Source organism: Miniopterus natalensis, chromosome 17 (assembly GCF_054644295.1).
Source record: "Miniopterus natalensis isolate mMinNat1 chromosome 17, mMinNat1.hap1, whole genome shotgun sequence".
Lineage (NCBI taxonomy): Eukaryota > Metazoa > Chordata > Mammalia > Chiroptera > Miniopteridae > Miniopterus > Miniopterus natalensis.
Window position 1 is genome coordinate 26,020,885 of NC_142097.1, and position 25,047 is coordinate 26,045,931.

General features: G+C 54.0%; 4 protein-coding genes across 4 annotated transcripts; 1 reads left to right on the forward strand and 3 right to left on the reverse strand.

The window, feature by feature from the left end:
• Positions 1–910: 910 nt before the first annotated feature.
• On the reverse strand, positions 911–6,194 carry MRPL10 (mitochondrial ribosomal protein L10). The gene is made up of 5 exons (XM_016202232.2): positions 6,111–6,194; positions 4,201–4,370; positions 2,507–2,671; positions 2,110–2,254; positions 911–1,324 (listed from the first exon to the last, which is right to left on the reverse strand). Exons 1-5 carry the CDS (start codon positions 6,160–6,162, stop codon positions 1,068–1,070), a joined length of 789 nt encoding a protein of 262 aa, XP_016057718.1. The 5' UTR covers positions 6,163–6,194; the 3' UTR covers positions 911–1,067.
• A 268-nt stretch (positions 6,195–6,462) lies between these two features.
• Positions 6,463–10,371, forward strand: LRRC46 (leucine rich repeat containing 46). Its single transcript, XM_016202233.2, has 8 exons — positions 6,463–6,629; positions 6,732–6,837; positions 7,622–7,730; positions 8,544–8,590; positions 8,888–8,997; positions 9,186–9,255; positions 9,569–9,708; positions 10,001–10,371. Exons 1-8 carry the CDS (start codon positions 6,620–6,622, stop codon positions 10,369–10,371), a joined length of 963 nt encoding a protein of 320 aa, XP_016057719.1. The 5' UTR covers positions 6,463–6,619.
• Positions 10,372–10,703: 332 nt separating this feature from the next.
• On the reverse strand, positions 10,704–14,247 carry SCRN2 (secernin 2). Its single transcript, XM_016202234.2, has 8 exons — positions 14,175–14,247; positions 13,639–13,812; positions 13,164–13,345; positions 12,386–12,585; positions 11,704–11,919; positions 11,398–11,563; positions 11,118–11,298; positions 10,704–10,862 (listed from the first exon to the last, which is right to left on the reverse strand). Exons 1-8 carry the CDS (start codon positions 14,223–14,225, stop codon positions 10,704–10,706), a joined length of 1,329 nt encoding a protein of 442 aa, XP_016057720.2. The 5' UTR covers positions 14,226–14,247.
• Positions 14,248–20,768: 6,521 nt separating this feature from the next.
• Positions 20,769–24,424, reverse strand: SP6 (Sp6 transcription factor). The gene is made up of 2 exons (XM_016202235.2): positions 24,336–24,424; positions 20,769–21,957 (listed from the first exon to the last, which is right to left on the reverse strand). Exon 2 carries the CDS (start codon positions 21,897–21,899, stop codon positions 20,769–20,771), a length of 1,131 nt encoding a protein of 376 aa, XP_016057721.1. The 5' UTR covers positions 21,900–21,957; positions 24,336–24,424.
• Positions 24,425–25,047: the final 623 nt, after the last annotated feature.

Genomic DNA, 25,047 nt, shown 5'->3' on the forward strand with positions numbered 1-25,047 from the left:
GGAGGAATGCTCAACAGCCACTCTCCCCACAGCACCCTTGCGTCCACCCAGAGCATGCTTGTTAAACATCCTGTAGTTAAATATCCTCTCCCCTTCATTAGGAACTTTTGCTCCCCAAGCCTTAAATGCCTTCTACTTAAGAGCCCCCAAAACCTCTCATTGGCACAGAATCCTGGCTTTCCCCCAGCTCCTTTGCTCAGAACCACCTAAGACATGTTAGCTACTGGGCAAAGCTGGAAGCTTCCTTCCAAAAGATACACATGTAAGAAATGTCATTTGTGGGAGTAGGGACAGGGAGGTAACAGGCTTGGAAATGGGAAGAGGGAGGATTTTCTAGAAAGAGAAGTGAGAGTCAGAGGTGTCCCTGAGGATAAGTCTATAGGGAAGATAAGCTTGTATACAGCAAGACAGACTAAGTAAAATGCATTTCTTTTCATCATAAAGCAGTGTTTCCAACCTTTCCACAACATGTCACACCCCAAGGGTGAATTAACATCCAAGCCCACCTGGGACCTTAATGAGGAAGCTCTAGTGTAGAAATCCAGAGCATGGTCTTCAGAGCAGAGAGAGCTGCTTCAAGTCCCTGTTCTGCCACTTACCAACTGCATGACCTTGGGCAGGCTCTTTAACTTCTCTGCCCAAGAAATAAAAGAATACCTAGGAAGTGGTTAGCATACAGTCTGGCACAGCAGGCTCTCAAGAGAAGCCATTCTTAGCATGATTACTTAGTTGAGCTTTCTGACAACGAGGGCATAGGCTGGGGAGACATGTGCGAGGGACAGTGAACACGAGGCAGAGGATAATATCCTCATCTGTTCAGCTTCTCTGCTTCGAACCTGGAGAGCTGAGACTTTGCTCTTGTCAGGTCCCAAGTTAGAAAAACAAAGGGCAAAGACAGTGGTTAAAAGCCTCCATTCTGAAATGAAATCTTTCTTCATTGGAGGTCATTCTCAGTAGAAGCCAGGGAACACATGCTACTCCCACCCCAAGTTCTTCCACATCTCCAGAAGGACAGCACAGCCACTGGGGTAGGGTGTATTTTGGGCAGGCTGGGTACAACAGGCTGGCTATGAGTCCGTAACAGGCTCAGGAGGATCAGGCTGCCCACTGGCTGGCACAACTGAGTCCCCCTCATGTTGCTGTCTGACATGCTGATCCAACAGGGCGGTCAGATGGAGGGGCTGGTGCTGAAGCAGGGAGTGGGTCTGGGCCATGAGGAGGGTGAGCCCTCCTACCAGCTCCCCCTGCATCAGGGCCAGGCTGGGAAGTTTGGAGTAGTTGATGAAGCCTTGCCTGCTGAGGATGGTGTCATCAATGCAGCCACCTGGAAAAGCACAGGGTCAGGTGAACTCCCCACAAATGCCTTTCTTCTCTGAAAACAACATTCCAACCCTAGGAATTGCTCTCCATTACCCTTCTCCACCTCCCAGCCTTCCTCTATCTGGTTCCCACTTGTGCCCCACCCACTCCCACCATGTTTGGGACTGATCCCCTCCCCCCCTTCCTAAATCTCTAAAACATCCTTACATAAATCATTCACCTGGCCGGACCCCCACTAAAGCACTGTTTCCTAAACTTTCTTGAAGAACCATGGAGTATGTGTTTGTGTGTGTGTGTGGGGGGGGGGGGTTATAAATACAGACTCCTGCCCCTTCCCACAGAGACATATGAAATCAGTTTTCTATATAGAAATAGTACCTCCAGGAATTCTTAGCATCAGGGGAGTCTTAGAAGCATTGCTCCCTGTTCCTCAGCACCCTTTACTTGGGCTATTTGTTTTAAGTATCTTTGTCTATGTGGGTTTTAGTACCTACTACCTACTCCACTGCTAGATTCAAGGTGTCTGAACTTCCTCCCCCAGTGGAGTTCTCTGCCTTCCCTAATCTTCCCTCCAATGCAGAAGTGATGTAGGGCAGTGAGCCAACACAGGTGTTAGAAGACAGGCAGCCCTCAACAAAAGGTGCTGTTGACTCTGGCCCCATCTGTGAGAGGATGTCCTCTCCAAGGATGTCCACGGTTTCACCCACTCATGCCTAGCAGATGGCACTAGGCTGCAGTAGCACCCGATCCCCTTCACCCCACCCCCAAGAGGCAGGGGAGCTTGCTCACCTAACAGCGGCAGGAAAGGCACACCCTTCAAGATTCGCACCATCTCCTTGACTTTGGGCTCTTCACTGACTAGGAGCAGGTTGTGGCCCACAAAAAGGGGCAGCAGATTTTGGTACTTGGAATCCTCCAGGAAGGGCTTCAGGACCTGGCACAGCAGGAAAGAAGGGTTTATTGGCAAGCAGGAGGAAGAACTGCCCACCTTGGTCACAGGCCACATTAGGCTAAGGGTGCAACCAGAGGGTTTCCTCAGCCCCTAATCGCAGTTTGGGCACCAGACGAGAGGGCTGCTAGTGGAGAGGAGGAGTCGTAAGTGCCCTATCTGAGGAGAGATGCTGGGGTCTGCGTTGGCAGGAGAGGGGGAACATGGGCAGAGCCGATGTATAGGGCGGCTCCCTACCTGGTTAGGGAAGACCTTCATCAAGATATTGTGTTTCCGCAGCCGGTGTCGCATAAGAAGCTTGTCCTCAGCACTCATAGCCACATTCTGGCAGACAGCTATCATTCGGTTGTCTCGGAAAACTGCTGCTATCTCCCGACGGAGGAGGCGGGTGAGGCCTGTCTCCTGAAGTCAGGAAAGGATGACCAAGGGGACATAAGCTGCTTCTTCTCCTTCCCCCTCTATTACCACAGGGATGAGTGCTGGGCCTCCAATGATGCCCAAATGTGCGGGAAGATCAGGGTACAGGGAGGTTAGTTGGGCCCTGACTCCCAGAGACATGTTCCATCTCCCATTCTATCCTATCATTGTCATTAGATAATTGCAGTCATTAAGGTAGTGTTTTTGAAACCTGAGAACACTGAGTCCCCCCGAACTGGTCAGCTGTCTGACCCAGTCAATATTATTTGACCTAGAAGTCATGGTGCTATTTGCAGAATTCCATGAACATATTAATACATGCAAGGTAAAATAATGGAAGATTCACTACTGTGCCAGATTCTAGTCTAGATTCTAGATCTGCCCTGTCCAATACAGTAGCCACTAGTTGCATGTGTCTATTTCTATTTAAATTAATTAAAATTAAATACAATTAAAAATTCAGATCCTCAGTCACACTAGCCTCATTTCAAGTGCTCGATAGTCATACATGGTTAGTAGTTACCATATTGGACAGTCAGATATAGAACACTGCCATCACTCCAGAAAGTTCTGGAGCATGGTGCTGTTCTAGATTCTTCTATAGTTATGAGGTAGCAAGCACCATTGGCTTAAGAAAAAATTATGAGGGAAAAACTTAAGTTGGAAAAGTCTATTCCATGATTTTATTGTTGTCTGAATTGGGGGCTATCAATCAATTTTTCTACCAATCAATTTTGGGTGGGAAAAAGCTAAATCCCGCTGAAAGAGTTCCAGACAAGGAAACATGATTTGCCAAGCAGTCTACAGGCTGACCCTTCACGGCTCATTTCAGATAGCTCTTTGCTTTCACAGGGAGAAAACCCAGATGGGTGGGTTCTATCCGGCCATTAGTCCTTAAGGGATCTCTGCCAAATGACTCATATCGCCTTTTGCATCGGTTTAACATCTGGCCTTAAATCCTACACCCTACAATTGCTGCTCACCTCCCCACATCCCAGACTCTAGCAGAAGAAAGCTAACTAGTCCTTAAGCAGCACTAGCCAACTAGAAACTAGAAGTTATTAGATACTACAATAACAGGAACCACGAGGGAGTCACAAATTTTCCACTGGTCTTTCTGTTCTTTTTAAAAACAGAAAACCGCTATCATTCTTCTAGGAAAATGTGGAAGCTTCAAGTCCTTCAAGTCAGGACAGATATATTCTCCCCAACTTCCCTCCCCAGCTCCCCCCCCCACACACACACACACACTTGGATAGCTTCCACACACATATTTTTGGAGACAAGTTAGAAATGAAGGAAATTCAGGAGACCCATCCAATCCACAGAGCCCAAAAGGCCAATGCCAAATCAAGCGCAGATTTCATTTTGAAGTATCTGGGCCATGGGGTCAAAGTGAGGAAGTAATGATGTGGATGACCATGTGCTAGAATCCTTCTTCACTAGGGCCATGGATATAAGATCATTTTAATCACCATACCACCACCAAGTAACATGCCCAGTCTTCTCCTTACCTCCTGGGAAGGCTTGGAAGGAGGTGTCAGGCATCTAGGATTGACAGCAGGTTTGGGGGGAATATACTCAGTCACAGCCATTAGTTTCTGCCGTTCAAAGTGCATCACACGGCGGTGGCGGGTAACAGCCTTGGAACCATGGCGGACAGTCTGGAGGGTGGGCAGCCGGCCTGGGAGAGGAAATAGCAATGCAGTGAGATGCAGCCTCTTGGAGGCCTTAGTCTGCCCCAGATGGAGAAAAAGCCCACCCTCTGGGCACAGACAACCATGGCTCACAAAGCTAGACTCAGTGCAAGAGTGGGATGAAGAATCTCCTGCTAGAAATCCAGAATCCTCAAACCTTTTCTAATAGCTAATCTTAGTTCAGTTGCTTGACCCTTTGAGGCTCCCATTTCTCCAGCGCTTCTTTATGCAGAGGGATGGGGGGGAAAGATGAGAATCACAGAGAAAGTATTTTGAACACATTAAAAAGAGGGAGAATAAACTTTTTCTTAAATGGCCAAATAGTAAATATTTTAAGTTTAAGAGCCAAACAGTCTCTGTCACTACTACTCAATTCTGTCAACGTACCATGAAAGCAATCATAGATAATATGTAAACAAATAGATGTGGCTAAGTTTCAATAAAATTTTATTTATAAAACAGGTGACCAGCCCTGCCATAATTTGCCAATCCCTGGTCTAAACAAGTGGTGCTTAAAGTGTGCCCCCATCCCCAAACCAGTATCAGCAGCACCATGGAACTTCTTAGAAATACCAGTTCTCAGGCCCATCCTAGTCCTACTGAGTCAAAAGGTCTGGAATGGAGCCCAGCAATGTTTGAATAAGCCCTCCAGGTGATGCTGATGCCTGCTGAAGTTTGAAAAACACTGCTCTAAGCACTGCTCTGAAGCTTTCTCCCATGATTTGAAGAAATGGGAGGAGCTCCCCCAAACAAGTCTCCCTTCCCTCTTCTCTTCTTTGCAAGCATTGCTGCAGAACAACCCTCAGAAGACAAGGGAGCCACTTGAAAGTACTGAGCCAAAGTGACCCCTTCATTCTTGACAAAAGAATGCAAGCTAGAGCTTCCCACTTTCAGCCCTTCCCAAGACCGGGATGAGATCTCAGGGAAAGGTTCAGCCAGAAGGTGGCTCTAACAGTCAGAGAGTATGGAGAGTTCTTGGGGTGGAAGAACCAAATTTTAATCTTTCTTCTCCCGGTTACCAGCTGTGACCTTGACCAGTCACTTGACAGGTCTAAATTTGAGTTTCTTCATCTGTAAAGAGGGGATGAGAACGCCTTTTCATAGGGTGCTCTCAGATTTAAATGAGATAATACCTGTAAAGCATTCATTACTGTACCTGGCGTGTATTGTGTGCACTAAATCATTCATTAAACAAATACCTACTGGATGCCTAATAATGTCAAGCATTATGGCACCTGTTGTTTATGCTGAACGAACATGGTTCTGCCTTTATGGAGTTTAAAGTCTAAGAGAGAGACAAATAAATAAATGCAAAATTACAGATTGTGATGGGTCGATAAACACAGTGCAAGTTACAGATTTAACAGGGGAACCCTGCTTTGCAGAGGGTGGCAAGGGCAGGTCTAAGGAAGTGACAATTAGGCTGAGACTGTAAGGAGACAGTGCCAAGGTCGGGGCGGGGAGTGGTCTAAGCAAAGTAAACTGGAGGCGAGCAAAACCTAGGCGATGATTTACAGAAACCCATAGAATGCAGGGGGCCTGGGGCATAGCCAATAAATACTGTTTACGGTTGGCGCTGTTGCTGTTTGCGGTTATTAATAGAGTCTGGGGTCATCGGGAGCTATCTGAATCAGAGATTGCGGGAGGGAACCTATAGCAGAGGAGGGGAGACGAGGATTAGAGAGCACCGGCCGTAACACTCCGTGAGGACCTGGGCCTCTCCTTACCCGCCTGGGGCAGGAGGCCGCCTCGCAGAATCCCAGCCACGGCCGCAGCCATTGCCACCGAAAGCACCGACGGGAGCCTCGCGAAACGGAAAGAGCTAAGGATTGTGGGAGACCTGGGGCCGGAAGCAGACGGAGGATCGGCCAACTGGAGCAGTACTCCGCATGCGCCGCGAGCCCGCCCTCTCCAGCGCCCCACCTGGCGTCGGTCTCCTAGCAACGATGCCAAACCGCTGAACCGCTCTTCTGCGTCCGCGTGCATTAACCAACCTCCCCGAGTTTTCCGGCAGCGGAGCGCCTCTACAACCCCCAAACTCCTGATCCCCCGCTTCGATTTGCTTATGTCTTCTACCCCACTTCAATATTTGCTCTGAATCAACCCCTTTCCTCTGTCCCCCAAGACTCTGAGCTTCTCTCTCCTTATACCATCCAGGGTCCCGCCATCCCCAGGGGCTCTCCAAAGAGCTCTGCTCTTCCTTCCAGTCTCGCCCCAGGACAGCGGCCTTTAGGTCATGCCTGGAGGTGAGTAGGGAGATGGGACGGTGGGTAGAACAGGTGGAAAACAGTAGGGTCAGGCCTCCAAGAATAAAGACCTGTAATAACCGAACCTATCTTTTTTCACAGCTCAGCTTGCCCAGAGTCCAGAGGAAGGGGACGTGTGCATTACTGAAGCCCTTATTACTAAGCGGAACTTGACCTTCCCTGAGGATGAGGATCTGTCAGAGAAGATGTGAGTGCAGGGAGAGATAAGAGTGCTGGGGTATTGGATCACCCGGGATGAGCAGTCCCCGGAGCAGTCCCCTAATCTTTGCCCCTCTTTTACTCCACATATTCAATCCGCAGTAATGCCTAATTGATTTTCCCTCCTTAAAAATCATTCCACTACTTTTCCACCATGCCCACTCAACTGCCTTCGATAAAGCTGTCACCACCTCTCAACAAGCTCCTAGTTAGTCTCCATGACCCCAATCCAGGCTCCCCCTACTGTTGCCAAAGTGATCCCTTTAAATGACAAATCTGACCAGTCACTCCCTGATATAACCTTCCAAGATAAAATCTACACACCTTAGCATGAGTTGACCTCTGCTGCCCATTCAGCCTTATTTCTTGCCACTCTCCACAAGTGTGCAATTCCTCTAAGACCCCGGGTTCTCACACCTTAGTGCCTTACTACTTAGAGTGGTTGGTGCTGGGAAGGAGAGCGGGGGCAGCCGAGTCAACACCACCTGGGAGCTTGCTAGAAATGAAGACTCTCAGCCCCACCTCAGGCCCACTGAATGAGAAACTACATTTTAACAAGACCCCCACGGGATTTATGGGCACATCAAAGTTTGAGAAAGGCTGAATAAGCACATACTATTCCTTCTGTTTGAAATACTTTCTCCTCAGCCCCTTCTCACCTTCCTGGCTAACTCCTGCTCATATGTTACTTAGCCATCCACTCCCCCTCAAAACCTTTCCTTCCCCCTTCCCTCTTCCCTGCTAAGAGCCCACCCTACGGACTGTTCTCCCAGGTTTCACACTATTGCTGAACTACAGACTGTCCGCTTGGACCGGGAGGGGATCACCACTATTATGAATCTGGAAGGCCTCCAGAATCTTCACAGCCTCTATCTGCAAGCGGTAACTTCTTGCCCCTTCTACTTCCGCCCCACTTGCTCCCTTTGGACCAAGTCTGTTTAATCTGAAAGGAGCCAAGCAGGTCATCTTGCCTACTCCTTGGCATTCAGGCAGACAGACCTTCGCTGAAACCATTCTCAGATGAACCAGAACTGAAAGACCAATTCTTCCAAAAGAGATCTTGAGCATGTTCTTGAATCACTGTTTTTTGTCAGACACTTCTCTTGGTCTAGTTCTTCTTGGTGTCTACCCTAAATTTCTCATGTTATATAGCTCAAGCTCTTTTCCTGTTCTGAAGAAGAGGAAGAGGGAACCAAGAAGATTCCTTTGTGTCCTTCAGAAACTTGAAGGCTGTCAGTGGGGGTGGGGGTGGGGGTGGGGGTTGGTGGTTGGTTGGTTGACCTTCAGCCTCCCCCAGATTGAATATACCCAGCTCCCTGAACCTTTCTTTCCCCGTAGAAAGTTTACAAATCAAAATAATATATGTTCATTGTTCCCTTTGAGTATGCAAGCCCCCACCAAGGTCTTTTCCAGTTCCCTGTGGCTCCTTGGTTTCCTTCTCTGATTTCTGGGTGACTCTTTGGCTGTGGGGTGAGCAGGATATACATTAATCAATTTTAGCCAGCCCCAAATTTACACCCTGGAGAAAGCAAATCATCCCAAGGTTGTGACAAACAGTTCAGTGGCTGGGTCATCATTCCCAAGTGCCAGATCTCCAGTTGCAATAGTAGATATGGTCTTGGGATGTTGTCCCTTTAAAGGGTCCCCCACCCAACTGACCTCAGGTTGGTTTCCCACTTTGGTTTCTTCCTGCAGAATAAGATACAGCGAATTGAGAACCTGGCCTGCATCCCCTCCTTGCGGTAAGTGGTGCCAGGGCTCAGGCAGGGGGTGGGGTGGGGAGTGTAGAAGAAGGGGGAGGCGAAGGGGAGGAAACCTGGTAACACCCAAAAAGAACTGGTTCAGATCTCTCCAAGCCTCGCTCCTTGTCAGCTGAGGATCCAGCCAGCCTAGCTCTGTTTCCCTCATCCCAGAAGGCCAGGTGTTCCCACTTGTCATCCAACTGCTTAGCCAGGGGCCGGAGTGCCTGAAGCCCTCTCCCTTTCCGGCAGCTGTTCTATGACTCAGCTCTTTCTCTGTACCCCTCCCCTCCCCTACAGCTTCCTGTCTCTGGCAGGAAACCGAATCAGGCAGGTGGAAAACCTTCGTGACCTCCCACACCTCCAGTTTCTGGACCTTTCTGAGAACCTGATAGAAAAACTGAAGCTGGGTAGGAACGCCCTCACTCTGGCTCATAGAATAAGTCCCGTGCGGGGCCCTCCCTCCTTTCTGCCCCCATCTCCCTGTGCCTGCCTTAGCAGCACATCCTCCAGGGGGTCAGGGGCTGTGCAGAGAGGCAGTGGCTTTGGGATAGAAGGTGGGTGTGAGAACCTCATTCGCTCACTTTGGTGCAAGCAGATGAATTCCCCCAGAGCCTTCTCATCCTCAACCTGACTGGAAACAGCTGCACCAACCAGGATGGCTACAGGTGAGCAGGAACTGAAGGTAGCAAGGAAGGGGCGATGGCTGGTCTCCTCCTACTAACTCCACGTGGGCTCCCTCTCAGCCTGCAAACCTGGAGTCTCAGTCCGTAGTACCTTCTCCGCCCCCACCCCAGCTCATCAGCCCTTTTTCCCTTTCCCGCCCATAACTCCTCATGGAACCAGCCCTTAGCTCTTTGGGGACTTCCCACTCAGGAGCCAGCATCCTACCCGGTGTGGGTGCTGTTGCTGTGTGTGCAACCTCCCAGGCTCCACACCCACAGGTGCCCTCCAACAGAGCGTCTGCTTTCTGCCCTGCAGGGAGCTGGTGATCGGAGCCCTGCCACTGCTCATGGACCTGGACAGGCAGCCTGTGTCGGAGCGCTGGGACTCAGATGAGGAGGGCAAAGCCTCAGATGAAGAGTTCCCAGAGCTGAGTGGCCCGTTCTGCTCAGAGCGAGGTGACCCTGCTTTCCAATGCTTGCAGCCTCCCCAGAGCTCACCCCTGCCCCGTGGGGTCTGGGGAAATAGCCCCAAGCCCAGATCAGCATCTGGGCCAGAGGAGGACAATACAGCTAGGGCCAGAGGTCAGCCTGGGCACACAGGCGACTCGCCCTCACCACCCCAGCCTCAGGCTCCTCCCTATTAGGGATGGCAATTTGCTCAGCTCAGCCAGAGACTTTCTCCCTCAGCCCAGGGGCCCTTGTGCTGAGCCCAGGCTCCATCAGACACCCACCATCCTGGCCCTCACAGGCTTCCTCAAGGAGCTGGAACAGGACATGAGCAGGCACAAGGAGCGCAGACAGCAGGCAGCCCAGATGGAGCACCTTCTGAGGATGGAGACACAGCCCGTGCTCACTGAGCTCCCCCAGCTGCCCGGGAGGTCCATGGCTGGGGATAGCAGCCCTTCTGTCACTGCCGGGCAAGGGAAGAAGACACCCCATGAGCCTGCCCCCTTGCCTCAAGCCTCCTTTGCCACCAAGAAACTGTGGCCTCTGGTTTCCAAGGGCCCCCAAAACCTTGTCCAGGCAAGGAAGGGGGTGAGAGCAGCTGTAGCCCCCAAGGTCTCTGTGGCTGGGGCACCCAGCACAACCAAAACTATGACCAGGAGAATCAAGAAATGAATTGCTACCCTACCCTGTCAGCAAAGCCACAGGAACAAGAACTGGGCAAAAAGAGTAGAATGGGCCTCCCCTCCTCCTCAGAGCCCTCCCCTGTGGCAGGAGCCTCTCCCAATAAAGTGTCTCCAGGCCCTGAATTTGTCGTTCATGTCACTGGGGCATCTCAAGGGAAGCAATCAGTAAAACACATAAGAAATAAAACATTTATTAAGACAAGGCCGAGCCGGCTACTCAGAACAAGAGGCACGAAGGAACTGCTCTGATCCCACTACCCCAGGGGTCCAGCGCCCACACCCAGCCCCTCACCCCATGCGGGCCAGGGGGCGCTGTGGAGCTCAGGCATATGCTTGGCTCTCCTTCTCCACAAAGGCCTGGAAGAGGCCACCCAGTTCCTGGGGGGGTGGGGCCCACTCCCCAGCCAGCAGCCCCCTCACTGCCTCCAGGCCTTCCAGCTCCAGATCCCGCTGCTTCTGCCGCAGCTGCTGCCCCTGATCCTGCCAGGGAAAGGCAGAGATGAGTCCCAGGGCAGGCTTCCCTCCCAATTAAGGGGGACATGTCTGCGGTCTCACACAGTAGGAGAAAGGACAGACGACCTGACGTTCTCCTGGGCAGCTGGCTCTGAAGGGAGAGACCCCTCTCCCCAGCCCAGAAGTCTCTCCACTCCCAAGTCCTCTCATGTTTCCAGAACTCAGTTGGGTGTGGGGGAGATGAGCTGCCCCCCCAGGGTACCCCTATTCCCTGGGGGTTACCTGCTCACTCTCCATTAGCCCCAGGGCCTCCTGGTGTCTACGGTAGAGAGAGTGCCGGCGATCCACCTGAGTCTGGAATCGGGGCATGGTCCGGACAGGGTCCTGTGCTCCAAAAGTGGGGGACAGCACCTGGGGGGCCTGAGCTGCCCCCACCCCGAAGATGAAAGGTTTGAACACTGACCTAATGGGATGCAGATGGAAGGATGGAGGACTGTCACATCCCTCGATTTCCCCTGCCCAGCACACCCTCCCCCTCCTGCCCCAGCCTCCCTCCTCTCACCTAGATGGGTCAGGTGTGGCAGTGAGGAAGTGGACACAGGGCTGCGTGGGATCCCGGGGCAGGACGGACACCATGCTGGCCGTGGTGCGGAAGCCTCCAGAGTCCATACAGATGCCACTTTCCTTGTTCCTGAGGATGTCCATCATCGCCTCTGCGGTGATGCCCCCTGCCAAGTAGGACAGGGTAAGGGCCCCCAGGGCAGAAGGGGAACCTCTGGCTTCAGACCAAGCCCCCAAAGTTATGGGAGGGAGGAGGGGCTGGCAGTGTTGTGGCCCTCCCGGCCTTCACCCCTGCCCACTCCCTGACCTTGCCGTTCCTGCAGCAGCTCCCGCCCAGCCCTGAAGCGGGCCTTGGCAGCCTCCATGCGCACCGGCTGCTGCGTCAGGGAGAAGACCTGAGCGAAGTCAAAGGTGCCCCGGCCGCCCCACCAGCCCTGGGCCTGGGCGTGGGTCCGAAGCTCCGGGTGTTCAGCTGAGATGTCTGTGCCAATGCTCAGCTGGTTGGAGATGTTGCGGGCCCCCTCTGTGAGGGAGAAGAGGGGTAGTTCGTTCATTATTAAGCACCTATTCTGTGCCAGGTGCCCGGCTAGGTGCTGAGAACACAGTGGTGAAGAGAACAGACCTACCCTCATGGAGAGGGAGACAGACAAAACAATCACAGAAACAATCAGAAATAAATGTGAGCTTGCCATCTGTGGTGAGTGTGATGAAGAAGCACCTGTTTGCATATAAGGGGGGAGCTTGACCACCAAGGAGTTCAGGAAGGCTCTCAGAGGAAGCGGCGGGCTGGAGCACAAGAGCACTTAACCAAGTGAGAGGGGAGATAAGTTCCCCAGAGGGCTCATTTTCCATCTCTCTAGATGGCCCCACCACCTAAGAGGTTTGCACCTGGGTTGGCCCTTCCCTGCTACCACCATTTTTCCACCCCCTTCAAAAGCTAGCAAAAGGGGCCACCTCTGGGAGGCAGGTCCCAGCACCAGGCTCCTCACCCGGGATCCTCTGCGCAGCCCACAGCCTCCCTGCCGTCTCCAGCACCCATGCCTCAGTTCGGTCAGCCAGCAGGAAGGTGTTGTGGTAGTGGAATGATGTGGCATCCTCCCGGCAGCTGCCCCCCTGCCCATAGCGCTCCAGCAAGCCTGTGATCACGTGCAAGGCCTCCTGGGCTGAGCTGCTCCGCTCTAAAGCCAGCCTGGCACAAAAAGAGGTCCAGGGGACAGAAGGGTGATAGGGTCTCAGTGGCTGGTGGCCGAAGTTCCAGTGGACAGAAGAAGCCCAGGGAGGTTAGGTGTCAGGCCCAAGTCCCATAGAAAATCTGCCAACATTGCACAATTACACCAGTGATTTTCAAGCTGCCTCTAAGGGTTCCATGGAAAGGGCCAAAACATAGTCTCAGAGAGAGAAGTGCCCTGAGCCCCAAGACCTCTCTTCAATCAGACGTGCTCCACTTTTACTGGTTTTATAAATTGGGACTCTACATGAGCTGTCATTTGAAAAACATTTTACCTCTATTGAAAAGAAACTAAAACCACTGTCCTATTTCTGGGCCAGGAGAGGCCAGAGGTGGCCACATTGGAGAGCTTCTTACCAGATTGTGGAGATAGGAGGGAGGAGGGCAGGGGCAGCCTCCCGGTGATGATACCAAGACAAGATGGGCATAAAGGAGGAGGCCCTTGTGAACCAGGCTTGGAGGAGGGGAGGATGGCTGGGCCAGTACTCAGCCCCCAAGACTTCTAGTGTGGTGAGGGGATAAGAGAGCAGGGGCCGCACCTGAGTAGATCCATGCCCAGCAGGGCTTCCCCCTCCCCAACTGGCTCCTTGGTCCAAACAGCCTCGTTGCCAATGCAGACACCATGCTCGTTGGCGCCCATCTCGGCCCCCCACAGCCAAGAAGGGCGGCTTAGGATCACAGCATGGGTTTTCAACACCTGTTCCACCTCAATGTAGGTGCACTGCAGGTAGGGGAGAAGAGGAGTCCACTCAGAAAGGCGAGGTACCTACAAAGTGCTGGCACTGTGCCAGTCACCTTACACAGCCCTTAGAGGAAGGTCTTATTTCCATTTTACAGATGAGAAAACAGAGGATGACAGAGGTTAAGTAATAGGCTAAGTCCAGGTCGGTAGACGTGAAGCTCATGCTCTTTCCACATCTGGAGGCTTCCCAGGTGTGGGAAGCAGAGAGGGGAAAGGTCTTAGAAGAATGCCTACACCTGCCACCTCCTGGCACCCCATAAGGCCTAACCCACCTGGAGCCTGCTGCCAGGGGTATGAGTGCCTGCTGGTACAAACACCACCTCCTGCACCTCATCCCGGGGTCGGTCTGAGTTCTTGGCAAAGATCACAGCTGGGATGGCAGAGGCCGGGGGCATGGAGACAAAGCAGTCACAGGAACATGGGGTGTCAGGGCTCCACGATGTCATCTGGGGGAGAGGTGGAGATGAGTGTGTCCCTCATGCCACCTCTCCACCATCCTGGCCAGGAATCAGTCTTAGGGAGCCCCTTTCCCAACAGGTGAAAACAGACACTCAGGGAAGGCACTGCAGTCGGGTTCTGGTGCCCCAGCACCCCACGCACACTCGATGTGCAATGTGACACTGAGGCACCCACTCTCTCCCTAAGCTCCAGGCTTAGGAATCAGTAGGCCAGGGCAGACCATCAGGCTCCCCGGGCCCTGCCCTACTGAGAGTCCTGGCCCATCCCCCTAGTTACCCCGCCTCTCCAAGAGTCCCACACCCCTCTTCTATCCACCCCTCCTGGCTTCCCAGGAATATATGCTCCTCACCCTCTCTCCCTGCAAGATCCCCAGCTTAGTTCCGGGAGCCAGTGCCTCCATTCAGGGTCAGATTTGTCCCGTTGGACCAAGGTTCCCAGGTGACCTGGAAGGCCTTGCCCCCGGCGGGGCGGAGCTGGAACAGAGCGCCTGCAGTTCCGCTATCGTCCACCAGGGTGCGCGCCAGCACCACTTCTTGGAGAAGAGAAGCCTTCCTAGTCTTGCCTGGCTGCTTGCCTGGCTGCTTGCCTTTCCCGGGCGGGCGCAGCTCTCAGGCCAGAAAAGGCTGCGAATCAGCGCGTGACTCCTATAGGGACACTGTGCGGAGCAGGAGCTGCGAGCAGGAGCCATGTGAAAAGAGAGGAAAGAAAAGCTGGAATGATTTATTAGAGAGCTGGGACTGCTGGGGCATCTGGAGATTAAGAAAGAACCTCAGCTACTTGTGCCCTGGTTTGAATTCCTAAGGCACGGTTCAAGGCTGGTGCACCACCAACCTCCCCAGTAAGATGTATAAGAATGGCCAGGTCCTGACCGGTGTCGCTCAGTTGGCTGAGCGTGGTCCCATGCACCAAGAAGTCACTGATTCGATTCCTGGTCAGGGCAAATGCACACGTTTTGGCTCAATTCCTGGTGGGAGGCATGTTGCCAATCGATGTCTTTCTCTCCCCCATTCCCTTCTCTCTCTGAAATCAATAAAAATATTTTTTAAGAAAGAAAAATTTTTATTTTTTTATATTATTTTAAAAATATATCTTTATTGGTTTCAGGGAGAGGGGGAGAGAGAGAGAGAGAAACATCAATGAAAGAGTCCTCTTTGATTGGCTGCCTCCTATATGCCCCTGACTGGGGATCAAGCCCACAACCTGGGCATGTGCCCTGACTGGGAATCCAACCACGAGCTCCTGGATCCTAGGTCGATGCTCAACCACTGAGCCACACCCAGCTGGCAAGAAAGAAAATATATTTTTTTAAAAAGAAAAGAATAATCAGGCTAGGAGGTGTAGGGGACACATAATTAATGCCATTTTGAAGGGCACATTTAACCTCCAAAAGGCTGATTCTGCCCCACAGTGCTCAAACTCATAGGAAGATAGCTTTGAAAGAAAAGTTGGGAGTTTCTACTCCAAATATATAGTGCCTTTGCACAGTGAAGCTGAAACCGTACAAAAGTCTTGGCCAAGAGGGGCAGGGGGCACACATCAGTGCAGAGGTGGACTCTGGTCTCAAATGTTCTGCTTCCTGGGTCATTTTTCTCTATAAGCCACCTCCACAACCAGCATTTAAGCCAATGCATCTTACACCTTTTTGCTCTGTGGAGTCCTCCAGGAATGGGTGAGACACTGAGATTATCTATTTCTCCCACATCCATCAGGGCCTCTGCTCAGAGCCCTGGCCACGGCATTCAAGCTTGTGGTCAGTCCCTCCTAGGATGGGAATCAAGGCAGAGACTGATGCAGGCTGTAGGCAGGTGTGCTTGGTGATGGCTGGAGGAGACCTGCCAGATAAGGCTGTTGGGGCCTGCAATCTGAGATATTTCCTAAATGCCTCCAGGTATGCAAGGCCGAGTCCCATGAGGATGCTGTCTCCAGGGAGATGAGCTTCACTTTCAGAAAGGGAACTGCCACTTGAAGAGAAGAATGACCTACAAACTGGGTTGGAAGTAGGGAGGAGCATTACCTGGAACTTTGCAGATTGGCATCTCATCTTGCTTCTGTGGGGTCCCTTTGGGCAAGTCACTTTCTCTGCAAGGGCCTCAGTTTTCCCAGTGGCAAAATGAAGGTATTTAGCTAGATCAGTGGTGGTTCTCAACCATGGGTGGGGTGAGAAAGGGTTTTTTAATTTATTTTTTATTTATTGATTGATATTAAAGAGAGAGGGAGAGAGAGACATCAATTTGTTGTTCCACTTATTTATGCACTCATTGGTTGACTATTGTATGTGGCCTAACTGGGGATTGAACTCTCATCCTTGGTGTATCAGGCTGATACTCCAACCAACTAAGCTACCCAGTCAGGGTGGTTATTTTTCAACCACACAAGTCTCACTGCACAGCACAATACTTTAATACTCTGCTATCAAAGTGTCAGCAGACTCCCAGCATCAGCATCATCTGAAAGCTTGTAAAAATTGCAGAATCTTGGGCCCCACCTCAGACTTACTGAATCAGAAGTTGCATGTTAACAAGACCTCAAGTGTGAATTTTGAGAAGCGCTGTTCTAATATAGCCCCAAGGGGCATAACTGGGTGGGGCTTGAGGGAGGGAATCGGGGTATCTTGAAAAACTCCATGGGTGATTCTAATATGCTGTCTACTGGGTAGGAACAACAGGACTGTGTGGTTCCTGAGATTCTTTTCAAACCTACACTGTTAGGATGCTGAACAGTCAGGCTCACTGGGGCTAATGTGGAGGTAAAGCCTGCTTTGGATGCAACGTCAGGGAGGGATGGTAAGGTTGCCATTGCATGGCGTTCCAGAAACAAATATCAAAGCTGTGCACTAACACGAGCACCAAAACGGCTAGCAAGAAAGCTGGTTCACCTCCTGAACTTCCCCAGATGCCCGCTAGGGGTCAGGAACAGGCAGGAGGAGGAGGATGGGTCAGCTGCATGCAGCACAGCCCCAGGCGGCAGTTCCCAGGCAGCCTGATCTTCTGTCACTTTCCCATTCCTCATTTCACTCACCCACCTTAGAATTCTACTCCCACTTCCCAAGAGAGGAGATGGCGGCTCAGAGAGGTCGCCCAAAAGGTCAGTCCAGATGTTCTAACTTCCCTCCCTCCCTCCCAGCCCCTCTGGGATCGTCCTGCCAGGGGCTTCAGATCTGAGGGGTCAGAGGTGGCCGGCCTTGGGCTCCATCAGAGGGGCCAGGCCAGCCAGGCAGCATTGCTGTCAAAGCGAACGAGCCTAGTGAGCGTCAGAGCCCCACCAAAGGCCCCCGCTAAGAATGCAGGTCAGCGGGAGGAGTTGCAAGGGGAGGAGGGGCAGCCCCAGCCCTGCCCAGACAGGCCCAGCCAGCACCACGGCTAGCCTCCTGTCTCTGGGGGCAGCCATGGAAGGAAAAAGAGGAGAGGACTCACTAGGTTCCTGGGGTCTAACTCCCCCAGAATGAGGAGAACAAAAGAGGCGCCCCAAGGAGTGGGGTGGGCATGATCATGGTCATGGGAAAATGCACCTGTCCCTTATCCTCCCAGACTTCTAAAGCAGGAGCAGATGGAAACAAACATTTGCACCCCCAGATCAGCCTGGTTTTCCCTGTGATCCCGCAAATCATTCTGATGCCCCATCCCAATGTGGACTTTGTGAGCCCAGACCCAAACCTGTGATGGGGTGGACCAACCTGAGTACTGATTTGGCTCTGAGAAATTAATTGGGTTGGGGTTAAAGTGGGGGAAATAGAAGTCCCACTAGAGGAAAGAATAATTTTGGCAAAAAAAAAAAAAAAAGTAGATGGGAAGGTGAAAGAACACAATAATCTATCCTGCTCTCTTGAAATCCAAAACTGATCCTCTGTCCATCTTTCTGGCTATGGGGCTCTGGAGTTGAAGTTTTTACTCATTTGACATTAATTAGGCACCATCTGCATGCCAGGCATTGGGCAGCCTGGGAAAGTGCACAGATGGGCATTTCTGCATATCTGAGGGTGCCCCGTGGGTCCAGTGAGGGCGCATTTGTGCACAGTGTGGTTGTGTAACTGTGGCAGGTCTCTATCTGGGAGTTGCAGTAGGAGCCTTTCCCTCATACTTTCCAGCTGGGCGAGAGCCCATCAGATATCTTGGCAGCCTTTCATCGCCTTGCTCCTGATAGGGATCATCCTGGGTGAAGAAATCGCTGTCAGTCACCCCCACTTCACTCACAGCCAGAGGGACCGATTGACACACACACATCCCATGGGGGTGGGGTGAGGGTGCCAAGAGGCTGGCTATCTCTGGGAAGGCAGGGAACCAGCGTTCTTGACAGGGGAGGGGAAAGAGGGGGCTTGTATGTGGAGGAGGAAGGAAATATCTAGAACTTCCTCATCTGCACGGGTTAAGACCAGAGTGGGACAGTCAGCAGAGCTATCCACCCAGAGGGAGCTCCTCCCTCCTTCTGAACCAGCCACCTCCAGGGCAGGATCGGACCCTTCCATCAGCTCAGCTCTGCCCCAAACAAAGGGAGAGGGGTGAGGTGCCCAGGGCTGCAAGATCAAAGGGAAGTGTCCACCCCACCCTGCAGCAGCCTGGTCTCCACTGCCGAGGGACACTGAGTCAAAAAGGAAACCCGAGCTGGAAGACAAATGAAGCAACGATGTGATTGATGACTTTATTATGGCATAAAAAACACAGGCTGTTTCTCCCTCCTCTTCCCCCCCAACAAAGTGGGTTCACAGCAGTTAAAGAAAAAAATTCCTACATTTCTCCTCTAGGGGGCTGCCTAGAAGGGGGCCAACAGCCAAGAAAACCTAACCAAAGCCCTCACCTGACACCTTAGAGCTGGGGGCCTCCATAGGGGGAACACCCATGTTCCCCCACTACCAACACCCATTCAAGAGTTCCCCTTAGAATGGTCACTGGGAAAAGCTGTCCTGGTGGCACGAGGAGGTGGTGGCTGGTTTCGATGGGTGGAGGAGAAAGGCATCTCACACCCACGGTGCCCTTCCTTTCTCCCAGTCTCTCTACCTGGCCAGGCAACCTGCAGGCACTGCCAACTTTCTCCTGCCCCCAACCCTCTAAGGAAGGAAAGGGACCTCTGGTTGGGTTAGCAGGAGGTAGGGATAAGACGGAGCATAAAGAAAGAACATTACTTCTTAAACTATCCCAGGCCCAAGAGTTCCTCAGGGAGTCACCCTGTCCCTTTTAAGGACTCCCTTCTACACAAACACATATTCTCACCCAGATCCCAGCCCCATTTCCCATTGAGCTCCCAGTCCTTGGACTGGGCTCCAGCATCCCCAAGGGAGAAAGAGACACTGTAGGCCTAGACCCCAGGACCTTGGGTGGGGTGAACAAGATAGGGTCTCCCTGGCTGGAGACCCCAGGCTCAGTAGAGAAACACACACACAAACATACACACACATGTACACACAACATGCACAGACACGTGCCCTAATATTAAATAAAATACCCTTTGCTTATAACTTAAAAATCAATACACAACTAATCCTCAAATAAGGCTCTGGGTGGAAAGAAGGGGAGGTCAGGGGAAACCTTATGGCCTCTAGCTCAAGCCTGGGAAAGTCCACTAGCTCCAAACCCTTCCCTCATCAGCTCCTTTCCCTTTATCAGGCTCAGCCTCTGCTGGACTTCTCCCCTCTCCTCTTCCCCACTCCAGGATTACAACCAGGATGTATTTCTAGCATCTAAAGAAGAAAACAGGGACAGCTCCCTGGACATCACCTCAGAAGGCAGACCCCCTCCGGTGGGAGAACCACTCCTTCATGTGGAAGGGGATGGGGAGCCTCCTAGCACATTCTACAGGAGGGGCAAGGCTTGCAGGGGCAGGGAAAGGGGAGGGTGAGCAGGAGCTGGCCAGGCAGAGACAGAGTCCTCCACTCTGAGTAGGAACCCCTGGACATCCCTCTGCTGGGGCACCCCCACCTACCCCCCAGAAGCCAAGGTAACCCTGTTCCTTCCATCCCCATGGGGAAGGCAAATGATGGGGAACTTAGGATGAGGAACTACATTAATTCTAGAGCAGGGTCTTCTGGCTGACTTGAAAGCTTACACGGGATGGGGGTGGGGGGTAACAGGTGGGGAACAGGCACTACTGAACTTATTTTTTATGAAGACAAAGAGTTAAGGACTGAATCCAAGTTTGAGATGGAAGAGGTTAGTTCCTTCCATTCCCCGATTTAATTGCTTTCTCTCATTTTAGAAGGGAACTTCCTTGCCCATGCCCCACATCTAGCTCTCTTTTCCACCCGTTATGGCTGGGAAGCTGTCTCGGATTCTGGCCCTCTTCCCCTCTTCCTTCATAGCTCCATCAGACTGGGTCTGGAAGGGTTAATAAGGAGGGGCATCAAAGGAGTTCTTTCTACAGAAACAGCCCTCCTAGCCTGCTAGAGACCCCTCCCTAAAGGGGACCCCAGCCTTCCCTACCCCATCTCAGCTCTCCCTCCGGAAACCCTAGGGGAAGAAGCACTATGAGGGGGATGAAAGGGACCGGGGGCCACAGGGCGGTTCCGGAGGCGCTTTTATGTCCCGGTTCCCAGGCACTAAAGACGCGTCCAGACAGCTACCCCCAGCGCCCCGGGCCGCCCCACTCCTCTCTGTTCCTGGGACACTAGCCTTCTCCAGCGGGTCCCCTCCGCCCTCCAGCCCCGGTAGGGATACCCCACCCTATCCCCCCAGCTGGGGGGTGTGAGTGAAACAGTGAGGAAACCGAGAACAGAGGGGCATACGCAGCTCCCGCACTCACCCGGGCCAGCCAAACAGTCAAACGCGTCCCGTCCAGCCACAGAGACTAAAACACCCCTAGGGTCCCCTCTCCCTGACCCCACACCACTTTTCCTCCCTCTCAATAAATATCCACCTTCTCCTCTTACTCAAGCCCCCCTCCTCCCAGGACATCAGGCCTGGGGGCTCTCCTTTGATGCTCCCGGGGGAGACCAGCGGGAGGCTGTTGGAGGAGCTCAGTTGGAGGGAGCTGCGCCGCCCTCGGCCTCCCGCTTGCCTTTGCCCCCGGGGGACTCCGCCGCTCCGCCAGCCTTGCCCTCGCCCGTGGCCGCTCCCGCAGCCTCCTCTTTGGCGCCCTCGTGGGTTTTCATGTGTTTGGCCAGGTGGTCACTGCGCATGAAGACGCGGCTACAGACCGCGCAGGGGAACTTCTTGGTGCCGGTGTGGGTCTGGAGGTGGCGCTGCAGCTCGTCGGAGCGCGTGAAGCGCTTGCCGCAGAAGAGCCAGTTGCACACGAAGGGACGGTCGCCGCTGTGCCAGCGCAGGTGCGCTTTTAGGTGCGACGTCTTGGCGTAGGCTTTCCCGCAGCCCGGGATGTGGCAATTGTGCAAGTGCTTCTTCTTGCCCCCATCGGGCCCGCACGGAGCCCCCAGTCGCTCCGCCTCCAGGCAGTTGGGGCAGCGGCACACGGTCTGACCTGAGCTGCGGGGCACTGACCGCCGGGAGCCTTTGGGCCGGGTCGCCCCATCCAGACTGGAATCCAGCCCCTGGGACTCCGGGGCGGCAGCTTCCAAGGCCTTTGACCCGTCGGGAGGCCCCAGGAGGTGCTGCCCTCCGGCGGCTGGGAGGAGGTGGTGTGGGTGTGGGTGTGGTGGCGGGGCACAAAGCTGGTGGTCTCCAACATAGCCCCCCAAGCCAGCCTGAAGCGCCCCCGGGTGGCCAGGTGAGGTCAGCGCGCCCTGAGTGTGGGGGAGGTCCATCCAGCTGGTGCCCGGATGAAGGTCCCACCAGGAGCCATCCTCAGTGCCAGGGTGAGTTGGCCGGAACCATGATTCGTAATGGTGTGACATGTCTGGCTGCAGGAGCTTGGAAAAGGGTCCCGGGACCAAGGGATTGTCGCTTTCCAGGTCCTCGCAAGTTACGCGAGAGGAGGCCCCTGGGAGCTCATAGCCCTGCGAGAAGTCCACCTCAGGGCCCAGCGGGAGGCTCTGCAGCTCTCCAGGCTGCAGCGGGGAGGGGTAGTCCCCCGCCTCCGGGCTCGTGTGGCCCTGGTATGTTTGGAGAGGCTGCAGGTCGAGGCGCGGAGGGGAGGCGTGAGGCGCGTCCGTGTGCTGGCTGCCCAGAGAGCCGCAGACAGCGGTTAGCATTGCCGGGATGCGGGGTGGGGTGGGGGACAGGGACGGTCAGGGGCACCTCAGGTGATACCTAAAGGAGGCAAAGAAGAGAGGAAGTGAGCAAAATCACCAGCTCACCTTCCATCCCAACCTAGATGCCCTCCCTGCAAAGTGCCCCTCTCCAAGCCCCCAGGTGAAAAAGAGAAACGCACCTCTGGTTGGGGGCTAAAGATCAGTTAAGAGAATTTGAGAGCCCTGCAAAGACTTGAGGATGTGAAGTTCTGGCCAAGGGCAGAGGATGGTGGAGCCTACCTTCCCCTAGGTTACCTCTCCTATGGGACCCAGCTTATCCTGGGAGTTGCGCTGGTCCCAGGCGGGTAGGCGGGATACTCCTGCAGTACAGTGCTCCAACCATCCTACCAGCCCAGCTGCCCAGGCCAGCGCAAGGGGCAGTGGCATTTCCCCCCGCAGACCTGATGCCAGCCCAAGTGGATGCTCCAGACCCCTCTCAGCTTTCCCAGTTTAACTCAGCACCAGATGGGGAGGGGGAGGTGGTTTGTTTCTGAAACTCAAAGATGAGGCTATCTGACTTCCCAAAGCCCAAAGTCCAAGCAGATTCTGAGATTTTGGAGAAAGAGCCCTCATTCCATCACTGAGGCATGTTCCACGAAGGCAAGCATTTCGCTACTCAACCTCACCCCCCCTTCCTGCCCCAACAAACCCACTCCCACGCCTGGCTCCTACCCATCTCCCTGTGGCAGGGACTTCACCACCCTGAGGGTTCAGCTGCAGTGCCAGTTTCTGGGGGATTTGTGGCCATCAGAGGAAGTTAAGCCCTCCCTCCGGCCCTGACCTGCACCGGGGCCAGCCAGCTCTCTCTGGCTGCTTCCATGCCCTCCTCCAATGGAGGGGAGACCCAGATGTGAAGCGGGGAGGGGCTGGCTTCCCCAGAGAAGGGGGTCACCAAGTTCTGAGTGTACCAGCAAGCTCAGGAAAGTACAGTTGACACTCCTTAAGGGATGGAGGGTGAGTGGGGAAAGCAGAGAGCAACAGCAAAAGCCAGAATCACAGAAATTAAGAGGAAGAATTGCCCAAAGAGATATTATAAAGGGGTATATTCTAGGCATGAATCATTTTTATTTTATTTATTTTTTTAAGAATATAGCTAGTAAGTTCTTTACTTCAAATAACTAAGGGGCTAACTTAATCTTTTTTTAAAAATTGACTTCAGGGGAAGAGAGAGAAACATTGATGTGAGAAATATTGCTTGGCTGCCTTCTGCACGGGCCCCAACTGGGGATCGAACCCGGGCCCCTGACTGGGAATCGAACCTCCACTTTCTGGTGTATGGGACGACATTCCAACCAACTGAGCCACACTGGCCAGGGCTAGGCATGGATCATTTTTAGGAGTCCCACAGATCATTCTGATACGCAGCCAAGTGTGGAGAACCACTGGTCAGACTAATCCTCTTATTTTAAAAAAGAGGAAACTGAGGTAGTATTTGGAGAAGTGACTTGAACAAAGACATTCATTTATTCATTCAATCAGCGAATAGGTACTGCATGTACCTCTGGAATCGTGTCTCTCCACTTTCCCTAAACCATTGGGAACCTAAAGACCTCCACCCCTTTCCTGACCATCTGTCTGTGACTTGAAGGTCCCCCTCTTCTCACCACCTGTCCCTAAGGCCTGGGAGTACTGGTGCCCCGGGTGGGGGGTTTATATCCCTGGGCCTCCTCTATGGTTTAGGGCAGGGCTCAGCTGACCCTACTCCTTTCTGCCTCTGGGACCGGGGAGGTGGCCCGGGGAGTCTGGGAGAGGGAGAGAGAGAGGGACTGGGGCGCCTACTCAGGCTCCTGCAGCCTCACCACAAGAAAGGAACAGGATGAAGCAGCAGGAATGGAGCCTCGGGCCCAGGCGGGGCAGCCCAGAAGGGGCTGGGCGGGAGCAGTGAGGCCTGGGACCCTAATAGCTTTTGGCGCCTGGGAACGGCCCCAAAGGCTAGGGGGTGGAGAGGCTCAGGACCCAGGCTCCCCAGAGGGGCCCCTCCCGACCCAGGGCAGGGAGCCCAGTCCTGGGACGCATGGCTTGCCAGCAAGGTTTCGGGGAGGGAGACAGCAGGACGCACACTCCCGGCTCGTTGGGGAACGCGGCTACAGACGCCCTCCTCCCCTCTTCCGCCGGCTGCCTCTCCAGATCACCGGCGCTCAGGTGGTAGGGCTTTCGTACTCCCAGTCCTTAAGGTTCAAGTCCTCCGGTTGTCCCAGTCGCTCCAGTTTCCCCAGTTTCCAGTCTCCTCGGTCCCTCCAGTCTCTCCCGTCCGCCCAGTTTTCTCTCCGCCGGGGCTCGGAGCCCCTCGGATTCACCTCCCCCAAGGCCATAGGAGGCTGGAGCGCGTTCCTGGAGTGTCTTTCGGAGACGATCCCGGTAGCGCTCACCCCTCGCCGCCCCAACCCGGGCTCCTACCTCGAGGCTGCGCTTGGACTCCGGGCACGGCTGGCTGGCGCGCTACGGGCGGGCACTCCAGGGCCCTGCGCGCTGCCCGACTCTCCAGCGGCGAGGGGCAGGGGCCAAGGGCGAGCGGGGGCCGCGACCCAACCCGGCGGAGGAGGGGCGGAGGGCGGGCGGGAGCCAGCTAGCGAGCGAGCGAGTAAGGCCAGCTCCGCCCGTGACTCACCCGCGCGCTCTGCCTTCATCCCCGGCCCTGCGCTCCTTTTTCCCCGAAATCGCGGCCCCGCCCACCTCACCTGCGGCCGCCTTTAACCCTTGCGGGCTCGGCTGGACTGGAGGCCGGGCCCGACCCGCGAGGAGGGGGCGGGAAGGGAATGGGGGAGGGATCGCTAACTAGGTCGACTCCTGCCACCTCCCTCGCTCCTCCCCGGTCCCTCCACTTCTCCCGCGAGGGGCCCGGCGGAGAGTTTCCCAGGTTCCAAGACCCGCCCCACGGGGAGGACAGCTGCCCTCAAGCTGGTTTGGTCTGGCAGGGGACGCAGGACTCAGACCCTGGGGGTGGGGAACAGAGGAGGGGGCGGGTCCTGGGGTGACACTGAGCCACCCTAAGGCGCCGTTTGCCTCGACCGCTCTCGGCCCACCAGAGCTGCCCTGGAACTGGGAGGCCAGAAGGAAATGTGACTGAGCGCCAACTATGCGTCCGGTCCACTCCCCGCCCTAGGCCGTG

Excerpts from the sequence above, each read along its gene's own strand:
- SCRN2 (XM_016202234.2), bottom strand. The coding sequence starts at position 14,225 with ATGGAGGCACTGGCTCCCGGAACTAAGCTGGGGATCTTGCAGGGAGAG. Across the intron at positions 13,346-13,638 it reads CCCCTGGCAGCAGGCTCCAG|TGCACCTACATTGAGGTGGA; the intron begins GTGGGTTAGGCC and ends CCCTACCTGCAG. Across the intron at positions 11,299-11,397 it reads GCCACACCTGACCCATCTAG|GTCAGTGTTCAAACCTTTCA; the intron begins GTGAGAGGAGGG and ends GCATCCCATTAG.
- LRRC46 (XM_016202233.2), top strand. Across the intron at positions 6,838-7,621 it reads GAGGATCTGTCAGAGAAGAT|GTTTCACACTATTGCTGAAC; the intron begins GTGAGTGCAGGG and ends CTGTTCTCCCAG. Across the intron at positions 7,731-8,543 it reads ACAGCCTCTATCTGCAAGCG|AATAAGATACAGCGAATTGA; the intron begins GTAACTTCTTGC and ends TTCTTCCTGCAG.
- MRPL10 (XM_016202232.2), bottom strand. The coding sequence starts at position 6,162 with ATGGCTGCGGCCGTGGCTGGGATTCTGCGAGGCGGCCTCCTGCCCCAG. Across the intron at positions 2,672-4,200 it reads CTTCCAAGCCTTCCCAGGAG|GAGACAGGCCTCACCCGCCT; the intron begins GTAAGGAGAAGA and ends TCCTGACTTCAG. Across the intron at positions 2,255-2,506 it reads TGAAGGTCTTCCCTAACCAG|GTCCTGAAGCCCTTCCTGGA; the intron begins GTAGGGAGCCGC and ends CTGCTGTGCCAG.
- SP6 (XM_016202235.2), bottom strand. The coding sequence starts at position 21,899 with ATGCTAACCGCTGTCTGCGGCTCTCTGGGCAGCCAGCACACGGACGCG.